General features: G+C 51.4%; 1 protein-coding gene across 1 annotated transcript in view; it reads right to left on the minus strand.

Annotated features, from left to right (window-relative positions):
- LOC147096274 (butyrophilin subfamily 1 member A1-like) overlaps positions 1-20,217 on the minus strand; it is a 48,059-nt gene that overhangs the window by 10,546 nt on the left and 17,296 nt on the right. The window contains exons 6-9 of the mRNA XM_085973861.1: positions 14,739-14,765; positions 10,630-10,656; positions 6,066-6,086; positions 4,908-4,928 (exon numbers count right to left, since the gene is read on the minus strand). Of these exons, the coding sequence (XP_085829987.1) occupies positions 4,908-4,928; positions 6,066-6,086; positions 10,630-10,656; positions 14,739-14,765 (96 nt within the window). The remainder of the gene's footprint in view (positions 1-4,907; positions 4,929-6,065; positions 6,087-10,629; positions 10,657-14,738; positions 14,766-20,217) is intronic.

The raw sequence follows: 20,217 nt of genomic DNA on the forward strand, positions 1-20,217 counted from the left end.
TTGATGCATTGAAAGGGAGGCTTGATGCATACATGAGGGGAAGGGAATAGAGGGATATGGCGGGGGGGGGGTGAAGGGGAGAGCTGGGAAGAGGTCATTAAGTGGGAGGAGGCTCGTGTCGAGCATAAACACCAGCATGGACCAGGTGGGCCGAATGGCCTGTTTAAGGACTACATGATTCCGACAATCCGCCAGTTTTTAAAATGTGATGCGATGGTTAGTGAGCTCTGGTGGGCAGCACATAAGAGCCGGAACAGGATGGCTCTGCTTTCCCTGCCAAGCCCGAGTCTGCCTGTTTTCCGGAGTCTCACTTCACTCCTGGCCTGGCCACACACCCAACTCCTGATCTGCTTTGACCCTGCCGCAATTCCACCAAAGGCAGATTTGTCTTCCTGAATACAAAGTATTTCCAGCCCAGAAACAGGCCATTCGGCCCAACTGGTCCGTGCCGGTGTTTATGTTCCACACGAGCCTCCTCCCTCCCCTCTTCATCTCACCCCAGCAAAATATCCTTCTATAATAAAAACAGAAAATGCTGGAAATACTCAGCAGGTCAGGCAGCGTCTGTGCAGAGAGAAACAGAGTTAATGTTTCAGGTCGATGACCTTTCATCAGGACATAACCCTCTATTCCTTTCTCCCTCGTGCTTATCTAGCTTCCCCTTAAATGCATCTATACTATTCGCCTAAACCACTCCATGTGGTAGCAAGTTCCACATTCTCACCCCTCTCTGGGTAGAGAAGTTTCTCCTGAATTCCCTATTGGATTTATTAGTGACTGTCTTATATTGATGGCCCCTAGTTCTGGTCTCGCCCACAAGTGGAAACATCTTTTCTACGTCTACCCGATCGAACCCTTTCATAATCCTAAAGACCTGAGTCAGGTCACCTCTCGGCCTTCTCGTTTCCAGAGTGGAATATTTCGTGCTGCGAGCCTTTGAGGGAGCAGCAAGTACCAAATGTGATCAGATTATTTACTTTAAGAGTGTAAAACAAGAGAGGTTTTACCGAGAGAGTGACAAAATGATCCGTGTGTACGTGTTAGGGTGTGGCATTCTGACACACTCTCTCTCTCGAGCAGAGCACAGACCCCGAACTCCCCAAGGTAACAAAACACAGGTTCATAGGAAACTGGATCAACCCAGGAATCAAGTCTCCCAGCTTCCATTAAAGAACTGTTTTAATAAACTCGCCGATCCCCTGTAGTATTGATCACGGGGAGTCGAGACCCAGGTACAAGAACATAAGAAATAGGAGCAGGAGTCGGCCATACAGCCCCTAGAGCCTGCTCCGCCATTCAATAAGATCATGGCTGATCTTCTACCTCATCTCCACTTTCCCGCCCTATCCCCATATCCCTTGATTCCCTTGATATTCAAAAATCTATCAATCTCTGCCTTGAATATACTCAACGACTGAGCCTCCACAGCCCTCTGGGGTAGAGAATTCCAAAGATTCACCACCCTCTGAGTGAAGAAATTACTCCTCATCTCAGTCCTAAATGGTCGACCCCTTATTCTGTGACTGTGACTCCTGGTCTAGACTCCCCAGCCAGGGGAAACATCCTTTCTGCATCTACCCTATCAAGCCCTGTAAGAATTTTGTATTTTTCAATCAGATCACCTCTCATTCTTCTAAACTTTAGAGAATATAGGCCTAGTCTACTCAATCTCTCCTCATAGGACAAACTCCCATCCCAGAACCAGTCTGGTGAACCTTCGTTGCACTCCCTCTATGGCAAGTATATCCTTCCTTAGGTAAGGAGACCAAAACTGTTCACAATACTCCAGGTGTGGTCACACCAGGGCCCTAGATAATTGCAGTAAGACGTTTTTACTCTTATACTCAAATCCTCTTGTAATAAAGACCAACATACCATTTGCTTTCCTAATTGCTTGCTGTACCTGCAGGTTAACTTTCAGTGATTTGTGTACAAGGACACCCAGGTCCCTCTGAACACCAACATTTCCCAATCTCTCAACATTTAAAAAATACTCTGCTTTGCTATTTTCCTACCAAAGTGGATAACTTCACATTTGTCCACGTTATATTCCATTTGCCATGTTCCTGCCCACTCACTTAGCCTGTCTATATCCCCTTGAAGCCTCCTTGCATCCTCCTCACAAATTACATTCCCACCCAGCTTTGTATCAGCAGCAAACTTGGATATATTACATTTGGTCCCCTCAATCAGTGATGTAGATTGTGAATAGCTGAGGCCCAAGCACTGATCATTGTGGTACCCCACTAGTTGCAGCCTGCCAACCCGAAAATGACCCATTTATTCCTACTCTCTGTTTTCTGTCCGTTAACCAATCCTCAATCCATGCTAGTATATTACCCCCAATCTCATGAGCCCCAATTTTGTTTAATAACCTCATGTGTACCACCTTATCGAATTCCTTCTGAAAATCAGAATAAGGAGTCGCCCATTTAAGACGGAGATGAGGAGGAATTTCTTCTCTCAGAGGGTCGTGAATCTTTGGAATTCTCTTCCCCACAGAGCTGTGGAGGCGGAGTCACTGAATATATTCAAGGCCGAGATTGACAGACATTTGAACTACAGGGAGTCGAGGGGTGTGGGGAGAGAGCGGGAAAGTGGTGTTGAGGACAAGATTGGATCAGCCATGATCTTATTTAATGGCGGAGCAGGCTCGAGGGGCTGATTGGCCTACTCCATGTTCTTGTGTTCCAAATACACCACATCCACTGGTTCCCCCTGATCTATTCTGTTAGTTACAACCTCAAAAAACTCTACCAGATTTGTCAAACATGATTTCCCTTTCATAAATCCGTGCTGACTCTGCCCAATCCTATTATTATTTTCTAAGTGCCCTGTTACCATGTCCTTAATAATAGATTCTAGCATTTTCCCTACTACTGATGTCAGGCAAACTGGTCTGTCGTTCACTGTTTTCTCTCTCCCTCCATTCTTAAATAGCGGGGTTACATTTGCTACCTTCTAATCCACAGGAACCGTTTTAGAATCTATGGAATTTTGGAAAATGACAACCAATGCATCCACTATCTCAATAGCCTCCTCTTTCAAAATCCTATGATTTAGGTCATCAGGTCCAGGGGATTTATCGGCTTTCAGTCCCATTAATTCCTCCAGTACTATTTTTTTACTAATACTAATTTCTTTCAGTTCCTCATTCTCGCTAGACCCTTGCTTCTCCACTATGTCCGGGAAGTTTTTTGCCTCTTCTTCCGTGAAGACAGACACAAAGTATTTGTTTAATTTCTCTGCCATTTCCTTATCCCCATTATAATTTCTCCTTTCCTTTCTCAGTCTGTAAGGGACCCACATTTACTTTCGCTAATCTTTTCCTTTTTACATACCTATAGAAGCTTTTACAGTCGGTTTTTATGTCTCTTGCTAGTTTACTCTCATATTCTATTTTCCCTTTCTTTATCAATTTCTTGGTCCTCCTTTGCTGAATTCTAAAATCCTTCCAATCCTCAGGCTTACTACTCTTTTTGGCAAAATTATAAGCCTCTTCCTTTGATCTAATACTATCTTTAACTTCTCTTGTTAGCCACGGTTGGACCACTTTTCCTGTGGGGGTTTTGTGCCTTAATATTTGTTGTAAATTATGTAGTAATTCTTTAAATGCTAGCCATTGCTTCTCTACCATCATACTTTTTAATGTAGTTTCCCAACCTACCTTAGCCAACTCGCCCCCTCATACCTACGTAGTTTGCTTTGTTTAGATTTAAGATCCTAGTTTTGGATTTAACTAAATCAATCACTTTCAAACTCAATATAAAATTCTATTGTAGGAGTGCTTGAACTCCTAACGAAAGCACTGAGACTGAAACTAACAGTTAACCAAACGTGGTTTAATGCACTAGAAAAACTTACAAACAAAAACGCAGGAGAAACTCTATACAGGTCTGTACACCAACAGGTTCCATGAGGACTGAAAGGAAACGCCTCCCACCTCTGACGTCATCACGTTTCCCGCCGTTGGGAACGTCACGTGACCTGCGTGATGATGTCATCGCGCTGGCTCGCCATTTTACCGAACCCGCGCTGTTTATACAGAGCAAACACTTAAAGGTAACAAGCCCCTATTAAAGGCAATTATATACATTACTGCAAGAGTCTCTTGGTGGCTTTGCCACACTATCATAATATGGTCACTCTTCCCTAAACTACAAGGTTATTATTTAACCCTTTCTCACTGTACAATACTAGGTCTAAAATAACCTGTTCCCTAGTTGGTTCCTCAACATACTGATCTAGAAAACTATCTTGCATACATTCCATGAATTCGTCCTCCACACTATTACTGCAAATTTGGTTTGCCCAGTCTATGTGTAGATTAAAGTCCCCATGATTACTGTATTACCCTTGTTACATGTGCCTCTAATTTCCTGATTTATACTCTGCCCTACATTACAACTGCTGTTTGGGGGCCTATAAACAACTCCCACCAATGTTTCGCAGCATCTGTGGAGAGAGAAACAGAATTAACGTTTCAGGTCGATGACCCTTCTTCAGAACTGGAAAAAGTTGGAGATCGAACAGGTTTTTAAGCAAGTGCAGGGAAAGGGGGGAGGGGAGGAAAGAACAAAGGGAAGGTCTGTGATAGGCTGGAAGGCAGGAGAGATTAAAAGACATTAAGAGATGGTGCAAGGCAAAAGGAGATGGGACAAGTTAAGAAACAAAAGATGGCTCTAGATGAAGTGTAAGAAAAAAGCCATCTTTTGTTTCTTAACTTGTCCCATTACCATCTTCTTTGTCTTGCACCATCTCAATGTCTCTTAATCTCTCCTACCTTCCATCCTATCAGCCAGCCCGAAACCACGCTTACAGCCCCGATGTGTAATGTGTACAGTCTGAGTGCAATTTGAAGTGAACGGGGTGCGAGGGAAGGGAAACCCTCACAGTTAGGCTCTTACCTAGGTCGCCAAGGTGGTTCTCTGGATGGAAACAAGGAGGAAAGACAAGATCATTACTCAGTGTCGGAGTCACAAACATCCTTACTACATCTCCCTCACCCAACGCACTGGGCTCACATTCAGTTACAAACTTACAGCTAAGGAGAAGCCAAGTGTTGGCTGCATTACAACAGAACCCCGGAGAATGGAGTGTACGTGGTGTGACATCACCGTCTCCTGGTCCAGTAGCATATGACACACAAAGATCACATGACAATCGACTCAGAATTGATAGTTTTAGAGCAAGTCATCTGACATTGTCCAGGTAGGTGTATAAATGGGGGAGGAGGGAGGTGTAAAGAAAGACTTTCAGGAGTTCAGGACATCCCAAAGTGCTTTAAAAGACTAAGAAAGACTTACATTCATATAGCGCCTTTCACGACCACTGGATATCTCAAAGCCCTTTACAGCCAATGAAGTACTTTTTAGAGTGTAGTCACTGTTGTAATGTAGGAAACGCAGCAGCCAATTTGCACACAGTAGCCAATTTGCGCACAGCAAGCTCCCGCAAACAGCAATGTGATAATGACCAGATCCTCTGTTTTAGTGATGCTGGTTTAGGCACAGGATACCGGGGAGAACTCCCCTGCTCTTCTTCCAATAGTGGCCATGGGATCTCTCACGTCCACCCGAGGGGGCAGACGGGGCCTCAGTTTAGCATCTCATCAAAAAGACGGCACCTCTGACAGTACAGCACTCCCTCAGTATTGCACAGGGAGTGTCAGCCTAGATTTTGTGCTCAAGTCGCTGGAGTGGGACTTGAACCCACAACCTTCTGACTCAGAGGCGAGAGCGCTGCCCACTGAGCCACAGCGGACAACCTGCACCCAGGAGATGCATTAGTCCCAGGTGTAGGAACAGGACTGCCGGCCTGAAGAGGTGACCACAGTCCCAGTGGGGAAGACAGGTTTTGAGGGAGTGGGGGGGTCTCAGATACCAGCCGGAGCTCCCTGCCAATGCAAACTTCAATATGTGAAGATATTCCCACATACAGAGACGCCGCTCAATTCCCCACTTTGATATAAATTGGGGGAAATCATCAATCGGGTTAAATTTAGCCCAGTACAGAGCTACAAACCCCTCCCGTATTTATCAGAATCCTTTAGCCCGAGTTCTTACCCAGCTCCGCTGTGAGTTTCTCTGAAAGGAAAGGAAAAGAATAGAATTACAATAAGACCGACACATACCATTTCGACAATTTCACTCTCGCACACCTGTGGGGTGAGGGGCAACGTTCTCGTTAAGCTGCACGACCGTACTGCAGGCCGGGGGGGTCCCGCGCAGGCCCGGGGGGTCTCGCGCAGGCCCGGGGGGGGGGGGGGGGGGGGGGGGGGGCGGGGGGCCGCGCAGGCCGGGGGGGTCCCGCGCAGGCAGGCCGGGGGGGGGGGGGGGCGGGGGCCGCGCAGGCCCGGGGGGGGTGGGGGTCCCGCACAGGCACGGGGGGGGGGGGGGGGGCGGTGGTCCCGTGCAGGCCACTCACCGGCCTTCTACAGGGAAGAAACCGGGCCAACGTGGAAATTTGAATGGGCCACGCACCCAGTTAAAGGACCTTGGGGGGGATTATTGGTGGATCCCCCCCGAAATTTCAAACTCAGGGTCCCGGGTTTCCACCGAGATCTCTGGACTAGAATATTACAGTACAGGAGGAGGCCATTCCAATCCCCGAGGGCCCGGAGCCCACTCTGAGCAAGCCCTCCCCTCAGACCCATTCCCTATTCAGCCCATTGCCCCCAGTGCTCCCCCTCTCGGAGTGATCCCTCCCCTCACTCCCACTCTCCATTGCCCCCCGGGCCCTCTGAGCGAGCCTTCCCCTCACTCCCATTCCCCCTGTGCCCTCTCTGAGCGAGCCCTCTCCTCAGTCCCACTTGCCCTGAGTGAGTGCTCTCCTCAGTCCCATTCCCTACTCAGCCCATTGCCCCCAGTGCCCCCCGAGTGAGCCCTCCCCTCACTCCCATTCCCCAGTGCCCTCTCTCTGAGTGAGCCCTCCCCTCACTCCCATTCCCCAGTGCCCTCTCTCTGAGCGAGCCCTCCCCTCACTCCCATTCCCCAGTGCCCTCTCTCTGAGCGAGCCCTCCCCTCACTCCCATTCCCCAGTGCCCAGCGCCCTCTCGCTGAGCGAGCCCTCCCCTCAGTCCCAATCCCCATTGCACCCTGTGCCCTCTCTGAGCGAGCCCTCCCCTCACTCCCATTCCCCAGTGCCCTCTCTCTGAGCGAGCCCTCCCCTCACTCCCATTCCCCAGTGCCCAGCGCCCTCTCGCTGAGCGAGCCCTCCCCTCAGTCCCAATCCCCATTGCACCCTGTGCCCTCTCTGAGCGAGCCCTCCCCTCACTCCCAATCCCCATTGCACCCTGTGCCCTCTCTGAGCGAGCCCTCCCCTCAGTCCCATTCCCCATTGCACCCTGTGCCCTCTCTGAGCGAGCCCTCCCCTCACTCCCAATCCCCATTGCACCCTGTGCCCTCTCTGAGCGAGCCCTCCCCTCAGTCCCATTCCCCATTGCACCCTGTGCCCTCTCTGAGCGAGCCCTCCCCTCAGTCCCATTCCCCATTGCCCTCTCGCTGAGCGAGCCCTCCCCTCAGTCCCACTCCCCATTGCACCCTGTGCCCTCTCTGAGCGAGCCCTCCCCTCAGTCCCACTCCCCATTGCACCGTGCCCTCTTTCTGAGTGAGCCCTCCCCTCACTCCCAATCCCCATTGCACCCCGTGCCCTCTCTGAGCGAGCCCTCCCCTCAGTCCCATTCCCCATTGCCCAGTGCCCTCTCGCTGAGCGAGCCCTCCCCTCACTCCCAATCCCCATTGCACCCTGTGCCCTCTCTGAGCGAGCCCTCCCCTCAGCCCATTCCCCCACCCATTCCCTATTGACCCCCGTGCCCTCTCTGAGCGAGACCATAAGAACAGAAGAAACAGGAGCAGGAGTAGCCCAATCGGCCCCTCGAGCCTGCTCCGCCATTAAATAAGATCATGGCTGATCCAATCTTGGCCTCTACACCACTTTCCCGCTCTCTCCCCATTCCCCTCGACTCCCTTGTAGTTCAAATGTCTGTCAATCTCGGCCTTGAATATATTCACTGACTCTGCCTCCACAGCTCTCCGGGGCAGAGAATTCCAAAGATTCACGACCCTCAGAGAAGAAATTCCTCCTCATCTCCGTCTTAAATGGGCGACCCCTTATCCTGAAACTATGCCCCTAGTTCTAGATACCCCCACTAGGGGAAACATCCTCTCAGCATCCACCCTGTCAATCCCCCTCAGAATCTTATGTTTCAATAAGATCCCCTCTCATTCTTCTAAACTCCAATGAGTAAAGGCCCAACCTGCTTCACCTTCAGTCATACGTCAACCCCTTCATCCCAGGTATCAACCTAGTGAACCTTCTCTGAACTGCCTCCAATGCAAGTATATCCTTCCTTAAATAAGGAGACCAAAACTGTACGCAGTACTCCAGGTGTGGTCTCACCAGTGCCCTGTATAGTTGCATCAAAACTTCCTTATTTTATACTCCATATCCCTTGCAATAAAGGCCAACATTCCATTAGCTTCCTAATTACTTGCTGTACCTGCATGCTAACTTTTTGTGTTTCATGTACCAGGACCCCCAGATCCCTCTGTACCGCAGCATTTTGTAATCTCTCTCCATTTAAATAATAATTTGCTTTTTCATTCTGCCTTCCAAAGTGAATAACCTCACATTTTCCCACATTATACTCCATCTGCCAAATTTTTCCCCACTCACTTAACCTCTCTATATCCCTTTGCAGACTCGGTGTCCTCCTCACAACTTGCGAACCCATCCATCTTTGTATCATCAGCAAATTTGGCTACAGTACACTCGGGCCCTTCATCCAAGTCATTAATATAGATTGTAAATAGTCGAGGCCCCAGCACTGATCCCTGCAGCACCCCTCTAGTTACTGATTACCAACCGGAAAAGGACCCATTTATCCCGACGCTCTGTTTTCTGTTAGTTATCCAATCCTCTATCCATGCCAATACATTACCTCCACCCTCTGAGCTCTTATCTTGTGCAGTAACCTTTTATGTGGCACCTTATCGAGCCCTCCCCTCAGTCCAATTCCCCATTGCCCGGAGTGAGCCCTCCCCTCAGTCCCATTCCCCATTGCCCTGTGCACTGAGTGAGCCCTCCCCTCAGTCCCACTCCCCATTGCCCTGTGCACTGAGTGAGCCCTCCCCTCAGTCCCATTCCCCATTGCCCGGAGTGAGCCCTCCCCTCAGTCCCATTCCACATTGCCCGGAGTGAGCCCTCCCCTCAGTCCCATTCCCCATTGTCCTGTGCACTGAGTGAGCCCTCCCCTCAGTCCCACTCCCCATTGCCCGGAGTGAGCCCTCCCCTCAGTCCCATTCCCCATTGCCCGGAGTGAGCCCTCCCCTCAGTCCCATTCCCCATTGCCCTGTGCACTGAGTGAGCCCTCCCCTCAGTCCCATTCCCCATTGCCCTGTGCACTGAGTGAGCCCTCCCCTCAGTCCCATTCCCCATTGCCCTGTGCACTGAGTGAGCCCTCCCCTCAGTCCCATTCCCCATTGCCCTGTGCACTGAGTGAGCCCTCCCCTCAGTCCCATTCCCCATTGCCCTGTGCACTGAGTGAGCCCTCCCCTCAGTCCCACTCCCCATTGCCCGGAGTGAGCCCTCCCCTCGGTCCCATTGCCCGGAGTGAGCCCTCCCCTCAGTCCCATTCCCCATTGCCCGGAGTGAGCCCCTTCCTCAGTCCCATTCCCCATTGCCCTGTGCACTGAGTGAGCCCTCCCCTCAGTCCCATTCCCCATTGCCCTGTGCACTGAGTGAGTCCTCCCCTCAGTCTCATTCCCCATTGCCCGGAGTGAGCCCTCCCCTCAGTCCCATTCCCCATTGCCCTGTGCACTGAGTGAGCCCTCCCCTCAGTCCCATTCCCCATTGCCCTGTGCACTGAGTGAGCCCTCCCCTCAGTCCCATTCCCCATTGCCCTGTGCACTGAGTGAGCCCTCCCCTCAGTCCCATTCCCCATTGCCCTGTGCACTGAGTGAGCCCTCCCCTCAGTCCCATTCCCCATTGCCCTGTGCACTGAGTGAGCCCTCCCCTCAGTCCCATTCCCCATTGCCCTGTGCACTGAGTGAGCCCTCCCCTCAGTCCCAACCCCCATTGCCCTGTGCACTGAGTGAGCCCTCCCCTCAGTCCCATTCCCCATTGCCCTGTGCACTGAGTGAGCCCTCCCCTCAGTCCCATTCCCCATTGCCCTGTGCACTGAGTGAGCCCTCCCCTCAGTCCCATTCCCCATTGCCCTGTGCACTGAGTGAGCCCTCCCCTCAGTCCCAACCCCCATTGCCCCCCTGGCCCACTCTCCGAGTGAGCCAACCCTCAGTCCCACTCAGTACTAGAGCAGGCCGCACTGATATCCAGTCAGCCCCCAGATAAACCCTGCTCCTCAATACACTTCAACCATTTTTTTAAATAAAGAGTAGCGAGGGTGTTAATTTGAACCTAACTCGCGGATGGAAAGTTAACGCGGGGGTGCGGGTCGAGGGCGAAAAATAGGAAGTCAATCCGAACCAGTCCGTTTCCCACTGGGAGAGTGAGGTTATAATGAACCCCTCCCTCCCCCCATGCAATCAGACCCCAGCAAATCTCTCCCCTCCTTCCTTAGGGAGGAAAGCCCCAGCCCTCCTGTCAGAACTTTCTGGAACAGTTACTCACTGCGATTCTCCGACACCGCTTCGAATCCTAAAATACAATGAGAGACACAAATCACTAAAGGTACACGTCTCACCGAACAGAAATGTTTCATTGCTCATTACACTAGGTTCCGGCAAACGCAAACCTTTTTTGACACCTCGTTTGAGCGACGATCATCCTCCCAGGTCCAACTGGAGTTAGTTCCAGCGTAATGCTCCCTCTAAATCAGTTCAAACACAAAGCCGCAGCCCCGGCCTCAGAGGGTGAAAGGACAGTGTCTGACCCACTGTACCACCCAGTCCCAGAGGGTGAAAGGTCAGTGTCTGACCCACTGCACCACCCAGTCCCAGAGGGGGAAAGGACAGTGTCTGACCCACTGCACCACCCAATCCCAGAGGGGGGAAAAGGACAGTGTCTGACCCACCGCACCACCCAGTCTCAGAGGGGGAAAGGACAGTGTCTGACCCACTGCACCACCCAGTCCCAGAGGGGGAAAGGACAGTGTCTGACCCACTGCACCACCCGGTCCCAGAGGGTGAAAGGACAGTGTCTGACCCACTGCACCACCCAGTCACAGAGGGTGAAAGGACAGTGTCTGACCCACTGCACCAGCCAGTCCCAGAGGGTGAAAGGACAGTGTCTGACCCACTGCACCACCCAGTCCCAGAGGGTGAAAGGACTGTGTCTGACCCACTGCACCACCCAGTCCCAGAGGGTGAAAGGACTGTGTCTGACCCACTGCACCACCCAGTCCCAGAGGGGGAAAGGACAGTGTCTGACCCACTGCACCACCCAGTCCCAGAGGGGGAAAGGACTGTGTCTGACCCACTGCACCACCCAGTCCCAGAGGGGGAAAGGACAGTGTCTGACCCACTGCACCACCCAGTCCCAGAGGGGGAAAGGACAGTGTCTGACCCACTGCACCACCCAGTCCCAGAGGGTGAAAGGACAGTGTCTGACCCACTGCACCACCCAGTCCCAGAGGGTGAAAGGACAGTGTCTGACCCACTGCACCACCCAGTCCCAGAGGGGGAAAGGACAGTGTCTGACCCACTGCACCACCCAGTCCCAGAGGGGGAAAGGACAGTGTCTGACCCACTGCACCACCCAGTCCCAGAGGGTGAAAGGTCAGTGTCTGACCCACCGCACCACCCAGTCCCAGAGGGGGAAAGGACAGTGTCTGACCCACTGCACCACCCAGTCCCAGAGGGGGAAAGGACAGTGTCTGACCCACTGCACCACCCAGTCCCAGAGGGGGAAAGGACAGTGTCTGACCCACTGCACCACCCAGTCCCAGAGGGTGAAAGGTCAGTGTCTGACCCACTGCACCACCCAGTCCCAGAGGGGGAAAGGACAGTGTCTGACCCACCGCACCACCCAGTCCCAGAGAGGGAAAGGTCAGTGTCTGACCCACTGCACCACCCAGTCCCAGAGGGTGAAAGGACAGTGTCTGACCCACTGCACCACCCAGTCCCAGAGGGTGAAAGGACAGTGTCTGACCCACCGCACCACCCAGTCCCAGAGGGGGAAAGGACAGTGTCTGACCCACTGCACCACCCAGTCCCAGAGGGGGAAAGGACAGTGTCTGACCCACCGCACCACCCAGTCCCAGAGGGGGAAAGGACAGTGTCTGACCCACTGCACCACCCAGTCCCAGAGGGTGAAAGGACAGTGTCTGACCCACTGCACCACCCAGTCCCAGAGGGGGAAAGGACAGTGTCTGGCCCACTGCACCATCCAGTCCCAGAGGGGGAAAGGACAGTGTCTGACCCACTGCACCACCCAATCCCAGAGGGGGGAAAAGGACAGTGTCTGACCCACTGCACCACCCAGTCCCAGAGGGTGAAAGGACAGTGTCTGACCCACTGCACCACCCAGTCCCAGAGGGGGAAAGGACAGTGTCTGACCCACCGCACCACCCAGTCCCAGAGGGGGAAAGGACAGTGTCTGACCCACTGCACCACCCAGTCCCAGAGGGTGAAAGGACAGTGTCTGACCCACTGCACCACCCAGTCCCAGAGGGTGAAAGGACAGTGTCTGACCCACTGCACCACCCAGTCCCAGAGGGTGAAAGGACAGTGTCTGACCCACCGCACCACCCAGTCCCAGAGGGGGAAAGGACAATGTCTGACCCACTGCACCACCCAGTCCCAGAGGGGGAAAGGACAGTGTCTGACCCACTGCACCACCCAGTCCCAGAGGGTGAAAGGTCAGTGTCTGACCCACTGCACCACCCAGTCCCAGAGGGGGAAAGGACAGTGTCTGACCCACTGCACCACCCAGTCCCAGAGGGGGAAAGGACAGTGTCTGACCCACTGCACCACTCAATCCCAGAGGGTGAAAGGACAGTGTCTGACCCACTGCACCACCCAGTCCCAGAGGGGGAAAGGACAGTGTCTGACCCACTGCACCACCCAGTCCCAGAGGGGGAAAGGACAGTGTCTGACCCACCGCACCACCCAGTCCCAGAGGGGGAAAGGACAGTGTCTGACCCACTGCACCACTCAATCCCAGAGGGTGAAAGGACAGTGTCTGACCCACTGCACCACCCAGTCCCAGAGGGGGAAAGGACAGTGTCTGACCCACTGCACCACCCAGTCCCAGAGGGTGAAAGGACAGTGTCTGACCCACTGCACCACTCAATCCCAGAGGGTGAAAGGACAGTGTCTGACCCACCGCACCACCCAGTCCCAGAGGGGGAAAGGACAGTGTCTGACCCACCGCACCACCCAGTCCCAGAGGGTGAAAGGACAGTGTCTGACCCACTGCACCACCCAGTCCCAGAGGGTGAAAGGACAGTGTCTGACCCACTGCACCACCCAGTCCCAGAGGGTGAAAGGACAGTGTCTGACCCACTGCACCACCCAGTCCCAGAGTGTGAAAGGACAGTGTCTGACCCACTGCACCACCCAGTCCCAGAGGGTGAAAGGACAGTGTCTGACCCACTGCACCACCCAGTCCCAGAGGGGGAAAAGGACAGTGTCTGACCCACTGCACCACCCAGTCCCAGAGGGGGAAAGGACAGTGTCTGACCCACTGCACCACCCAATCCCAGAGGGGGGAAAAGGACAGTGTCTGACCCACTGCACCACTCAATCCCAGAGGGTGAAAGGACAGTGTCTGACCCACCGCACCACCCAGTCCCAGAGGGTGAAAGGACAGTGTCTGACCCACTGCACCACCCAGTCCCAGAGGGGGAAAGGACAGTGTCTGACCCACTGCACCACTCAATCCCAGAGGGTGAAAGGACAGTGTCTGACCCACTGCACCACCCAATCCCAGAGGGGGAAAGGACAGTGTCTGACCCACTGCACCACCCAATCCCAGAGGGGGGAAAAGGACAGTGTCTGACCCACTGCACCACTCAATCCCAGAGGGTGAAAGGACAGTGTCTGACCCACTGCACCACCCAATCCCAGAGGGGGAAAGGACAGTGTCTGACCCACTGCACCACCCAATCCCTGGTCTCAGTGAGCAGACAGATAGGCCCAAACACTCACCGTTTGGAGCAAATTGCAATTTTAAACAATACTCAGTGCTGTTGGGAATCTTCCTCTTTATGAGCGAGTTAGGAGGACCAGGCGTGAACCTGCCTCTATTGATGGCTGGACTGACCCTCACTCGCTCTGCACTGGAGAGCATTCTGCTGCCAGTCTCTGTCGACCGGCTGTGACCTGCGACAGAACGACAGGCCTGAACGCTCCTGGTGTCGGCCGTGGCTCACTCTCACTCTCACTCGTCAGAAGGTCGTGGGTTCGAGCCCCATTCCAGAGACTCGAGAGCAACATCTAGGCTGACACTCCCAGTTTGGATGAGACGTTAAAACTGCTCTCTCAGATGGATGTAAAGGACCCCACGGCCACTATTTTAAAGAAGAGCAGGGGAAGTTCTCCCAAGTGTCCTGGGGCCAATATTTATCCCTTAAAGGACAACACTAAAAAAAACAGATGATCTGGTCATGTTCTCATTGCTGTTCGTGGGATCTTGCTGTACATAAATTGGCTGCTGTGTTTCCTACATTACAACAGTGACGACTCTTCCAAAGTACTTCATTGGCTGTAAAGCGCTTTAGGACATCCTGAGGTCATGAAAGGCGCTATATAAATGCAAGTCATTCCTGTTTTCCTCACCGTCAATTTGTGGCCGCAGATTTAGAACTGAAAGAGAAAGACAGAGAATCGTCAGCATCGGGGAGAATACGGTGACTGTTTTCAGGCATTCGCCAATCGACCAATCCCATCCACCATGTCGCCCGTTCCAGGAGTGTATCGAAAAGGAAATGTAACCTGACCCACAGCCTCTGGGGTGCAGAGTTTTCAAGAGCCCAACCGATATTCGGGATAGAGATGGGATTGAGAAAATCGTCAGAGCCCCTTACACACTCCGGGCCATACAGGAGATGCGGGAGGGCATGGGGAAGATAGAAGGGGAGTTGGGAGGGAGACGGAGTTCGTTATTGGGGGGGCAGGGGAAGGCAAAGTTTGTTTGGTGTGAGGCCACATCTCCAGTGCGGCCCCCAAACTAATTCTTTGCCACCTCACTACCTGCCTTCAAAAGCATCCTGTAAACATAGAAGATAGGAGCAGGAGTAGGCCATTCGGCCGCTCGAGCCTGTTCCGCCATTTAATGAGATAACATAAGTAGGAGCAGGAGTAGGCCACACGGCCCCTCGGGCCTGCTCTGCCATTCAATAGGATCATGCCTGATCCGAACCTGGACTCCCGTCCACTTCCCTGCCCTCTCCCCGTAACCCCTAATTCCCTTATCTGCTAGGAAACTGTCTATCTCCGTTTTAAATCTATTTAATGTTGCAGCTTCCACAGCTCTCTGGGGTAGCAAATTCCATAGATTTACTACCCTCTGAGTAAAGAAGTTTCTCCTCATCTCAGTTTTGAAAGGGCAGCCCCTTATTCGAAGATTATGCCCCCTAGTTCTAGTCTCACCCATCAGTGGAAACATCCTCCCCGCATCCACCCGATCAAGCCCCCTCACAATCTTATATGTTTCGATAAGATCGCCTCTCATTCTTCTGAACTCCAATGAGTAGAGTCCCAACCTACTCAACCTTTCCTCATACGTCAACCCCCTCATCTCCAGAATCAACCGAGTGAACCTTCTCTGAACCGCCTCGAGAGCAAGTATATCTTTTCTTAAATATGGAAACCAAAACTGCACGCAGTATTCCAGGTGTGGCCTCACCAATACCCTGTATAACTGCAGCAAGACTTCCCTGTTTTTATACTCCATCCCCCTTGCAATAAAAGCCAAGACTCCATTGGCCTTCCTGATCACCTGCTGCACCTGCATACTAACTTTTTGTGTTTCATGCACCAGGACCCCCAGATCCCTTTGTACTGTAGCACTTTGCAGTTTCTCTCCATTTAGATAATAACTTGCTCTTTGATTTTTTCTGCCAAAGTGCATAACCTCACACTTTCCAACATTATAGTCCATCTGCCAAATCTCTGCCCACTCACTTAGCCTGTCTAAGTCCTCCTCACTCACTGCTTTCCCTCCCATCTTTGTATCATCGGCAAACTTGGATATGTTGCACTCGGTCCCTTCCTCCAAATCATTAATATAGATTGTAAAGAGTTGGGGTCCCACCACTGACCCCTGCGGAACACCACTAGTTACTGATGGCCAGCCCGAGAACGAACCATTTATCCCAACTCTTTGTTTTCTGTTAGATAGCCAATCTTCCACCCATGCCAGTATATTAACCCCAATCCCGTGATTTTTTATCTTGATCAGTAATCTTTTGTGTGGCACCTTGTCAAATGCCTTTTGGAAGTCCAAATACACTACATCCACTGGTTCCCCTTTATCCACCCTGTATGTTACGTCCTCAAAGAATTCGAGCAAATTTGTCAAACATGACTTCCCCTTCATAAAACCATGCTGACTCTGTCTTATTAAATTATGTTTATCCAAATGCTCTGTTACTGTTTCCTTAATAATAGACTCCAACATTTTGCCAACCACAGATGTTAGGCTAACTGGTCTATAGTTTCCAGCTTTTTGTCTACTTCCCTTCTTAAATAAGTGTGTTACATTAGCAGTTTTCCAATCTGCCGGGACCTTTGCTGAGTCCAGGGAGTTTTGGAAAATAATCACCAATGCATCCACAATCCCTACCGCCACTTCTCTCAAGACCCTAGGATGTAAGCCATCAGGTCCGGGGGATTTATCCGCCTTAAGTCCCATTATTTTACCGAGTACCACCTCCTTAGTGATTTTAATCGTGTTTAGCTCCTCCCCCCTCCATTGCCCCCTGTTTGTCCAGTGTTGGGATATTTTTAGTGTCCTCTATTGTAAAGACTGATACAAAATATTTGTTTAGCGTCTTTGCCATCTCCATGTTCCCCACCACTAGTTTCCCGGTCCCATCCTCTAAGGGACCAACATTCACTTTAGCCACCCTTTTTCTTTTTATATAGCTGTAGAAACTCTTACTATCTGTTTTTATATTTTTTGCTAGTTTACTTTCATAACCTATCTTCCCTTTCTTAATTAATCTTTTAGTTATTGTTTGCTGGCTTTTAAATGCTTCCCAATCTTCTATCCTCCCACTAGATTTGGCTACTTTATATGCCCTTGTTTTCAGTCGGATACTATCCTTTATTACTTTACTAAGCCACGGATGGCTGTCTTTTCTTTTACTTCCCTTTTTCCTCAGTGGAATATATTTTTCTTGAAAGATGTGAAATATCTCCTTGAATGTACACCACTGCTCATGTACCGTCTTACACCTTAATCTATTTTCCCAGTCCACTTTATTCAACTCTGCTCTCATACCTTCATAGTCTCCTTTATTTAAGCTTAGTACGCTGGTTTGAGATCCAACTCTCTCACCCTCCAACTGAATTTGGAATTCAGCCATGTTATGGTCACTCATTCCAAGGGGATCCTTTACTAGGACATTTTTTATTAATCCTGTCTCATTACACAGGACCAGGTCCAAGATTGCCTGCCCCCTGGTTTGTTCAGTTACATACTGCTCAAGGAACCCGTGCATAATACACTCTATGAACTCTTCCTCAAGGCTGCCATGCCCAATTTGATTAGTCCAGTCAATATGAAAGTTAAAATCCCCCATGATTATAGCTGTTCCCTTATTACAAGCCCCAACTATTTCTTCATTTATACTCCGACCAACAGAGTTGCAACTGTTAGGAGGCCTATAGACTATGCCCACTAGTGACTTTTTTCCCCTTATTATTCCTTATCTCCACCCAAACTGTTTCACTATCCTGATCCTTTGACCCAATATCATTTCTGACTATTGCAGTGATTCCATCCTTGATTAACATAGCAACCCCACCTCCCTTTCCTTCCTGTCTGTCCTTACTAATTGTCAAATACCCTTGTATGTCTAGTTCCGTTATGACCATCTTGCAGCCATGTTTCCGTAATGGCCACCAGATCATAACCATGTGTAGTTATTTGTACCGTCAACTCGTCTATTTTGTTACGAATGCTGCGTGCATTCAGATAAAGAACTTTCAAATATGTTTTCTGACAATTTATTCCTGTTTTTACCCCTTTTACTACTTTACCTTTATCATCATACATTCTGTCCCTTCCTGACACGCTCTGGTTTTTAATTCCCCCACTGCTACCTTGCTCTATTGCCTTCTCTGCTGTCATTTTTATTTTTCGCTTTCTTAAAACCTCCCCCCCACTAATTAGTTTAAAGCCCTCTCTACAACCCTAGTTATTCAATTCGCCAGAATTCTAGTCCCAGCACTGGCCAAGTGAAGTCTGTCCTAACAGAACAGCTCTCTCCTGTCCCAGTACTGATGCCAGTGTCCCAAGAAGCAAAACCCATTTCTCCCACACCAGTCTTTGAGCCACGCATTTAACTCTCTAATTTTATTTACCCTAGCCAAATTTGCACGTGGCTCAGGTAGTAATCCAGAGATTATGGCCTAGAAATTCAGTGGGCTTTGCGCCCAGTTACCGCCCAAATAGGGTTTCTGCGCCAGTGTAAGAGGGTGCGCTGATATTCAGCGCTGCGGCAATGGCGGCGGTAGCCGGTAGCGCTGCGCCGACACGGACGACATCTTCGGTGTGCGCAGTGCCCCGGTTCCGCCCCAAACCCCATATTTAGTTGCGGCCGCCTCTTCTGCAGCGGCCGCAAACAGCGATTGAAAAACGGGGCCGTACTGCTGCGCTACTGGGGCGCTTTAAGGTGGAGGTGCGGCCGGCTGCCCGCACCTCCTTCCCCGGCCTCCTCCACCACCCGCCCCCGCGGCATTGCCGGCTGCTTTCCGCGAGCCCGGCACTTCTCCTTGGTGCCGGGCTCATTTGCCGGCACAATCCAGCGGCGATCTCGCTGTTGCAGGCACCTCCCCCTTAAGAGAAGGAGGAGGCCTGCAGTACCGCAGCCTGCCGCTCCGCAGCGGGTGGCGCAGCGGGGCCTACAGCGCAGAAATTCACTTTCAGCGCCCCAAGCGGGGGCGGGCACACCCTGGAATAGCGCCCGGTTCCGACTTGGGGCGCAAAAGCCGAATATCTGACGGGCGCACCTGGCTCCGCGCGCAGCGCTAACTTTTGGGCGTTAGCCTGCTGGCGGGCCTTAACTGAATTTCTAGGCCTATTACCCTTGTGGTTCTGCTTTTTAATTTGGCCCCTAGCTGCTCAAACTCCCTCAGCAGAACCTCTTTCCTTGTCCTATCTATGTCGTTGGTACCAACATGGACCATGACAACTGGATCCTCCCCCTGCCACTCCAAGTTTCTCTCCAGCCCAGAGAAGATGTCCTTAACCCTGGCACCGGGCAGGCAACACATCCTTCGGGACGCTCGCTCTCGGCTGCAAAGAACCCTATCTATCCCCCTAACGATACTATCCCCTACCACTACAACATTTCTTTTAACTCCCCCCACTTGAATGGCCCCCCGCTCCACGGTGCTGTGGCCAGGTTGCTCATCCTCCCCGCAGTCCCCGTTCCCATCCTCACAGGGAGTAAGAGCCTCAAACCTGTTGGACAAGAGCAAGGGCTGCAGCTCCTCCAACACTTCCTCCTGGATCCCCTTACCTGCCTCACTTCTAGTCACACCATCCTGTCCCTGACCACGGACTACATCTGAATTAATTAATCTAATTGGTGTGACTACCTCCTGAAACACAGAGTCCAGGTAACACTCCCCCTCCCTGATGTGTCGCAGTGCCTGAAGCTTGGTCTCAAGCTCATCAACACAGAGCCAGAGTTCCTCTAGCAGCAAACACTTGTCGCAAATGTAATCACCGTGAGCATCAATGGTGTCCACCAGCTCCCACATTTCGCAGTAGTAACACATCACCTGCTCTCCCATTCTTTGTAATTAATTAAATTTATTATTTAAGAAGACCCTCTGCCCCTATTTTAGGTGAAGATCACACCTTTATTTAAAAGAACTTACCAACTTATAAAGGTTTTAAAAAGAAAGACAAAAACAGCTCCTCACTCCCCAATTGCCCGAACTCTCTCACTTACCAAACTCTAGATAAGCACTCTTTCGCTGCCCGCACTCCACGCTGCCCGCGCTCGCACTGGCCTTTTAAACTTTCAGCAGCCAATCAGTGTCCCCTATTCAATTAATTACACTTCCGGTTTTTTACCGA

Source organism: Somniosus microcephalus, unplaced genomic scaffold, assembly GCF_052327205.1.
Source record: "Somniosus microcephalus isolate GS21.2 unplaced genomic scaffold, FLI_Smic_1.0 unresolved_chr1, whole genome shotgun sequence".
In the NCBI taxonomy this organism is placed as follows: Eukaryota; Metazoa; Chordata; class Chondrichthyes; order Squaliformes; family Somniosidae; genus Somniosus; species Somniosus microcephalus.